This window comes from Marmota flaviventris, chromosome 18 (genome assembly GCF_047511675.1).
Source record: "Marmota flaviventris isolate mMarFla1 chromosome 18, mMarFla1.hap1, whole genome shotgun sequence".
Classification (NCBI taxonomy): domain Eukaryota; kingdom Metazoa; phylum Chordata; class Mammalia; order Rodentia; family Sciuridae; genus Marmota; species Marmota flaviventris.
In genome coordinates this window covers 1,342,718-1,350,630 of record NC_092515.1, presented here as the reverse complement: position 1 = coordinate 1,350,630, position 7,913 = coordinate 1,342,718, and the positions used below count along the sequence as shown (strand labels likewise).

The 7,913-nt window shown below is 57.5% G+C and overlaps 1 protein-coding gene across 1 annotated transcript in view; it reads left to right on the top strand.

The window, feature by feature from the left end:
- Positions 1-3,434: 3,434 nt before the first annotated feature.
- The window catches only part of LOC114082302 (olfactory receptor 10A7-like), an 18,469-nt gene continuing 13,990 nt past the window's right edge, over positions 3,435-7,913 (top strand). The window contains 1 exon segment of the mRNA XM_071604900.1: positions 3,435-3,473. Within this exon segment, the coding sequence (XP_071461001.1) occupies positions 3,435-3,473 (39 nt within the window).

Below are 7,913 nucleotides of genomic sequence, written 5' to 3'. Positions count from 1 at the left end.
CCTCCACACATCTGGAGGCAGCAGAAGTCTAATCCACAATGAGATTAGACTTATTTGTTCCACAGCGAGGACACACACAATCAGGATTCCGGGGGGGGGGGGGTGGTGTGTGGTGGTAGGACCTAAAACAGAAGAAAGTGGTTGCAAGGAGGTTCATGCAGAGTCTTGGATCCAGCCCTTTCAAAACCAGGAGTGGAGAAGGAGCAGCTTCCTCCCCCTCTCGGTCCCCTGGTCTCCACGCTGCCTTCTGAAAGCCTGGTGGGTTGGGCTGCCCACCACAAGGGAAGAACAGGGATGGGGGCAGCTGGATGACCGAAGCCCCTTCCCCTTGCTGTCTCTGGAGGTTCGCCTGCCCCTGCCCCTCCCTGCTGCCCAGGACCTGGCGCCTGTTAGCAATAGAATGGGCCCAGGCTGGGGAAGGCTTTCCAGCTCTCCTGGAGCCGTTGGAGGAAAGACTGGCCCCGGGGTCCGGGCTTTGTGTGGGTTTATAGACCCCACAGACCTGAGGCGCATGGGTCCCTGCTCCCCCACCAGTCAGTCAGGGGCTTCTCCTAGCACCACGTTCCCTGTCTGCAAAGTGGACGGAGCACTCCCAGGTGTCATGGCCCAAGGGCTGTTGGTGTGGCGTGAGGAGACTGCTCGGACCCTGAGCGGGGCAGGAAGAGAAGGGCTGACCTTGGCACGCGCAAGCCGGCTGGCTCTCAGGGCTGGACCTACGTTCTGGGCCCAGCATCAGTGAGGTCATGCCAGGCCGCCGCCTGAGAGACCACCTGTGGCCCCGACAGGGTGCGACAAGGCTGCTCAACGTTATGAGAGTGGATCAGTGAACACCGGCACTGCCGGACGGGCACTGCAGGTCGGAACCCTCTGCCCTCCCCGCTGACGGAGTGAGCCTTGATAAACCCTGTGGGCGGTTTATTAAGGTTCCCAGTCACGGAGCGACCCATTCCTGACAGCACCCCACCGGGGGAAGGCCCCTTTCTTCAAGCCTTCCCCCAAATCACCCTTGCAGTCCAAATCCTACACCAGTTCTTTCCAACAGCCCCTTACGAGAGACCCCACCGCTCAGGATGGAGGGGCACCCCGGCTCTCTGACAACAGACCCAACTGCAGAACTGCAGGGGTGTCCGGTGGCCTTGCTACGCTGACAAGCAGGTCCTCTCCCGTGTCCATACTTCTCCACCCACACATACATCCACTTCCTTTGTTCTGCTGCCAGCTGCCCCGGAGTAGAGAGAAACACAGCAGGAAGTCTGAGGAGGTGGAAGGGCTAGGGAATGGACTGACAAATAAATTAACCAATGATTAACAAATAAATAGCAAGAGGTATTGAACTGTAAGCTGCCCAAAGCCCTGACCCTGACTCTCCTGCTTGAGGAGATGGGCCTCCCCACAGAGGGGCAGGACCTCCCCACTGGCCAGGCCAACTGCCCCCTCCCAGTCCTCCCCTCAGGGTCTCATCTCCTCCAAGCCTGCAGAGTTACTCAAGTAAGCCCTCAAAGCGTCTCAGGAACTGGCTCCCAGGGCCCCCCAGAGCCCCTGCGTGAGCAGCCCCAGCTCTCTGCAGGTGGTAGTGAGAATCCTCTCTCCCAGGAGGTGATGTTTGGACTGGGACCTGAATCATGGGAGAGGACCCACAGCACCGCCAACATGTCCCCATGCAGCAGCCTACATGGTGTGCAGCGCAGAGCAGGCGCAGGGGAATGCTGGAGTTCACAGGAGGAGAGGAGGCCCTTGACAAAGTGTTTTCCTGGGATTCTTTTCAGTGCCATGTATATTTTGACATTTTAGAAATGCCAAAATGTCAAATTGCCAAAGGGCAGTTCTACTGTTAGAAGAACTTCAGTTGATATTGTGTTCTCTTTTGACGCACATTTAGTCAGGTTTTTAGTGCTGTGACCAAAAGACAGTCAAGGACACCGTAGAGGAGGAAGAGTTTGTTTAACTCATGGTTCAGAGGTTCAGCCCGTGGTTGGCTGACTCCACAGCCTGGGCCCAAGGTGAGGCAGAGCGCCGTGGTGGAGGGGCGCGGCACAGGAAAGCCTAGCTCAGGACAGGTCAGCCAGGAGGCAGAGAGCCCCACTCACCAGGGACAACATATAACACTGGCACACCTCAGTGACCCATGTGCCCACAATCACTACCCAGTTAATGCCTATCAGCACTTAATGTGCTGATTACATAAAGCTCTCATAACCTAATCGTTTCACCTTTAAACTTTCTTGCATGTCTCACACATGAGCTTTTGGGGGACACCTCATAGCTAAGCTATAACATATGATTCATAAACACACGTACACACGTACACATGAGTGCACTGAACAATTGGCGTTGTGCTGTCTAAGTATCATTTTATAACTAGCTTTCCATGTGATAATATGTCCCAACTGTACTCCTCCCTCACTGAATACCCTCCTCCCCCCAATTTTCCATTGTTTGACAACATGGTATGGAATCAGGACAGTAATATGGATGTGCCACAGGTCCATTGATTGATAGTCTCTCAGGTGTACATCCAGATGGTCTCTGTTTATAATTTCATGTGTATTTTCTGTATATCCCTTAGATCAGTAGTTCCCAAAATACAGTTTAAAGACCCCTAGGGGAATCTAGGCCCTTTCAGGAGGCCCACAATTTAAAATGATTTTCATAAAAATATGAAGATTTTAAAAATCGATTAAACTTTCTCATTTTCTCAGGAATGCATACTAGGGATTCTCGGTACTGTGTGGTGAGTTGAGAATGTATGGGAATACCCTGCTTCCATTAAGCAGGACTTTAAAGGGGCTTGCAAAATTGGAGGACAATGCCACCTTTATCACTATTTTTTTTTGTTTGGAAAATATGATTATTTTTCATAAAATGTGTTATGTTATAGGTTTATTAGTGTCCTTTTGAATATTTAAAATTTTCTGTTTTAATTTATAGTGTGGTAACTATAAGTAGATATAAACCATATGAGCAAAATTTTATTTAGGGCGTCCTTGATAACTTTTAAAGATATGCATGTATTCTGGGATGAAAACCTTTAAGACTTGCCACCTTAGGTTACATTCCTAGGCAGTTTTTCAGGGTTGAGAATACATGCATCTAAAGTCTCTGATCCAGATGCCAAATATGCAGGATGGCACTAAAGCCTCGTGGGAAATGTAACCCAGGCACCTCTGGCGTATCCACCTGCCAGTCTGCGCCCCGTGATGGGCCAGGAAGGGTTTCTGAGGACGTGCTTGGGCTCCAGTTACCTGGACCTGCGGAGACACCCCCCAATGGAGGATGCAGTCAGTACCTCCAGGACAGAAGGCGGGCTCCTGAGGCTGTGGCCCAGCCAAGATTCATTCTCAGGGGATCATGGCATGGCTCGGAGGCAGGGGCTGGAGGGAGGACTTTGGGAGGACTCGAGGCGGGCCTCACACCGGGTAGGCATTCCGTGCAGAATGGCGGGACTGCTGCAGTTTACAGTGAACGTGCACCAGGTGAGCCTCGTGACCCAGCAGAGCAGGGCTGGGTGGGTGGGGAGCGGCCTTCTGGAGGAGATCCCACCGTCCGCCTCCAGCTGTGAAGGCATCAGGTCCTGGGCAAGTCCTGCTGCCCGCCCCACTGGTGACAACGACCTGGGGCCAAGAACCCTTGAGAGTTAGGCGGGGCCTTAACTCTACCACTGGTTCTTTATCTCGGTGTTTAAGTATCAGAACACCCAGCATGGCCCGAGTCCTGTCCATGGTGCTGAAGGACAGGCAGGTGGCGTCCATGAGCTGACAGGCAGGCGGTGGTAATCTGTGCAGAGGTGACTCTGCGCCCCTCCGCCTCACGCCCCGCCCCCCGCCTCACGCCCCGCCCCTCCGTCTCACGCCCCGCCCTCCGCATCACGCCCCGCCCTCCGCATCACTGCCCCGCCCCTCCGCATCACGCCCCGCCCTCCGCCTCATTCCCCCACCCCTCCACCTCAGGCTCCACCCCTACACTCTCTCTAACCTACACCAGGTGGTTGGGACTCAGAAAATTGAGCAGAGACAATGCAGACAGGATCTCTGTGGTCTCTTGGTCTCCTGAACAGGCCAAGCAGACACGACCAGGTTTGTACTCCTGCCTCTGCAGTGGCTAGAGCAGGGCCTGCACACAAAACAGGCCCATCCCTAAATGGTGGGCTTTATGGAGACCCTGAGGTCGCACCCTGTCAGGGAGGCTAAGGAGCTGGGTGGTGGTACACAGCTGTAATCCCAGCACCTAGGGAGACTGACACAGGAGGGCTGTCAGTTCAAGACCAGTGTCAGCAACTGTCCCACAGTGAAAAGGGCTGGGGACGGAGCCCCCGGGTTAGCCCCTGTGTGACTCAGCTGTTCACCACTGTGACCAAAAGCCTGACAGGAACACTTTAGAGGAGGAAAACTTCATTTGGCACTCATGATTTCAGAGGTCTCAGTCCACAGATGGAGGAGGAGCAGGAGGAGGAGGGGGAAGGGGGGAGGAAGAGGGGGGAGAGGAGGAGGAGGAGGGGGAGGTGGGGCAGGAGGAGGAGGAGGAGCAGGAGGAGGAGGGGGAGATGAGGAGGAGGGGGGAGCAGGAGGAGGAGGAGCGGGAGGGGGAGGGGGAGAGGAGGAGGAGGAGGGGGAGCAGGAGGAGGAGGGGGAGGAGGAGGGAGAGAGGAGGAGGAGCAGGAGGAGGAGGAGCAGGAGGAGGGGAGCAGGAGGAGGAGGGGGAGGAGGAGGGAGAGAGGAGGAGGAGGAGGAGGAGGAGGGAGGAGGAGGAGGAGGAGCAGAGGAGGAGGAGGAGGGGAGGAGGAGGAGGGGAGGAGGAGGAGCAGGAGGAGGAGGAGGGGAGGAGGAGGAGGGAGAGAAGAGGAGGAGGAGCAGGAGGAGGAGGGAGAGAGGAGGAGGAGGAGCAGGAGGAGGAGGAGGGGAGGAGGAGGAGCAGGAGGAGGAGGGGGAGATGAGGAGGAGGGGGAGCAGGAGGAGGAGGAGCGGGAGGGGGAGGGGGAGAGGAGGAGGAGGAGGAGCAGGAGGAGGAGGAGTGGAGGAGGAGGAGGAGGAGCAGGAGGAGGAGGGGGAGGAGGAGGAGAGAGGAGGAGGAGGAGCAGGAGGAGGAGGAGCAGGAGGAGGAGAGGGAGAGAGGAGGAGGAGGAGCAGGAGGAGGAGGAGGAGGGGAGGAGGAGGAGCAGGAGGAGGAGGGGGAGATGAGGAGGAGGGGGAGCAGGAGGAGGAGGAGCGGGAGGGGGAGGGGGAGAGGAGGAGGAGGAGGAGCAAGAGGAGGAGGGGGAGGAGGAGGGAGAGAGGAGGAGGAGGAGCAGGAGGAGGAGGAGCAGGAGGAGGAGGAGGAGCAGGAGGAGGAGGAGGAGGAGCAGGAGGAGGAGGAGCAGGAGGAGCAGCATACTCAGACAGGAAGGCCCCTGTGGAAGAAGAGGCAGAGGAAGCCAAGCAGGAAGGAGCCCAGGGAGGAGGAGGGACTGGCCGAGTGAGTCAGAGACACAGGAAGCCAGGGGAGGACAGGAATGAGTGGCAGGAGGACAAGCAGGGTACTTGGAAAGACCACAGCAGAGAAAGGCTGGGTACGGGTGGGGGCACCGACAAAAGCGAAGGGGAATGAGAGTGGGCAAGGGGAGGGCAGAGGACTCCGAGGAGTGGACAGAGAGGGGTTTGGAGAGACCCAGGGGAAGAGAAGGGGAGGAAGGGCGTGGGGAACAGCAGCAGGTGAACCCAGGCCCGTGGCTTTCCTCCCCGTGGCCTTGGGAGCCGGCCCAAGGGGCCTGTGGACAGTTCAGGGGCCACCTGAGCCTCATTAGCGATGGCTAATTAGGCTCTCTGTGGGTGCGAGGGATTGTCCTAAGGCACCCACCGTGGGGAGTCTGGTGACTGCTCCTCCAGTCCCTGTGTGGCCAGCTTCTCCCAGGACCAGGTTGAGGTCTTTAACTGGTCTGTTGAGGCCAGCTGGGATCATGCTCCATCGCCCGGCCTCTGACACGCTGCCTGCCCCGTGCTTGGGGAAGCATCATCTGCCCGTGATGTGACTCTGAAGCCCCGAGGCTGCCCAGCTCTCTAAGGAGGGAGGCATTTCTGTGAGTAGGTGAGTCTGACGTCTGGGGAGACCCCGGGGCAGTAGGATGTGCTGAGATCCAGGGATCTCACGGTGAACAACCATCTGGGGGCAGTTTTTCTGGGGACCATGTTCTCCTTCTCAAAGGCATTCATGGCCAATGGGCACTGGCTGCTTCCTTGGCCAGCTCTGCAGCTTGACCTCCCTCCCTGCCTGGGACTTCAGCCGCTCATGACTGCTGATGGCACTGGGCACCCTCAAGTCTCAGGTCCAGCAGTGAGTGCCCGAGCTCCAGACCCCTGTGTCCAGCTGCCTGCTGGACATGCTGTTTGTGGGTCCCACAGGCTCTGGAGAAAGGAGTAAGCCCGACACCAGGGTCCCTTCCTCTGGGCCAGTGTTTGTAGACAAGGGACTTAACGCAGGTTCGTGAGTTCCGAGAACTGTCCACACACTGTGCCCGTAGCACATGCCTAGGATCAGCCCCACAGCACACCAAGCTGGAGCCCACGGCTCTCCTCAAACTGCCAGGGTCTGTGAGCCAGAATGTGTTGCCTCTGACCGCCACTTTCCAAAGTCACCCCATCCCTGCCTGGGCCTCCCTGTGGCCTCCCAGTCCCTGCCTGGCCCTCTGTTGCTACCCTGTCCCTGCTTGGCCTGGCCCCTCTGGCCCCTCCTCCTCATCCACACCTCCTTTCCCTCCACCCACCGTGCCCAGCCACTGGCCTCCCTGACCAGCTATGCTGGATCCTGCCCCGTGCCTTGGCCTTGCCACCCCTCTGCTGCAGTGCCCTCTCCCCAGCCTTCTCATCACCTGCTCATGGTGGGCTACTCTGTGTCACTCACGTCTCCTTCACAAACAGTCACTCTGCAAACCTGGGGCTATTTGACTATGAGCTTGCTTGTTGGTTCTGTCTCCCGGACTCCTGTTGATGTCCCTGGAGAGGAGGCAGGACCCTCAGCCTCTGGTGAGCCCTGAGGGGAGGCAGGACCCTCAGCCCTCTGGTGACCGGGGTCCAGCTCAGTTCCTATCTTGCCTGCAGGTGCTCAATAAATGTGCCTCAATGGTGAACAGCTCAGCACCGTGGTCTGAGAGCTGAGGAGTGAGTTGGGCAGCTGGGGATGTCAGAAAGGTGTTCCAGGTTCTGAGGGGCCACCCGAGGGTGTTGAGGGATCCCTTTGTTCTGAGGCCAGGGGCCCACTGGAGATTTCCTAAGGAGGTGTGACAGGAAACAAGCCACACGTTGCCTGGGAGCACGGCTGGTGTTGCGCTTGGAGACAGGGAGGACAGGGAGGGCAGGACCTGACCACACTCCTGACCACACTCCAGCAGCACCCTTTGTCACATTGGGGTCAGCCCCCGTGTCCATGAGTCCCCAGCCTGGGGTCTTTGGCAGCGGATCCCACTGGGCATTCTAACCGACTGCTTCCTTGGGCCTGTCTGTCACCAGTGGAAGGAGCGTGATGGCTTCAGCACTTGCCCCAGAACATGGTTTCTAACACATACCAGGCCTTTCCCCAGGGCTGCTGGGACTGGTTCAAGGACCGACCACCCCTGAACTCATACACAAAACTGAGGCCTAGGATATTTCAGGGAGAAGGTTTCTGCCTTTGGGTGGACTCTAAGGAGAGATGAAGAACCAGTGGCCCGCAGTGGCCACGTGTGCTGTGGAGGGACACAACAGTAAGATCATGTGACAAAACCACAGCATCCGTGGCAACTGCCACAAATACGGGCTTTCCACTCCCGGGCATTTCTCTGGGCTCCTTGTGGTGCACTCGTTCTTCAGTGAGTCTGAGGGCAGTGCGGAGGCTGCCCCCCTCCTGTGTACACAGCAGAGACCCAGCTCAGACACTGACCCATGTCTTTTAACAAATGTCCCCCGGCA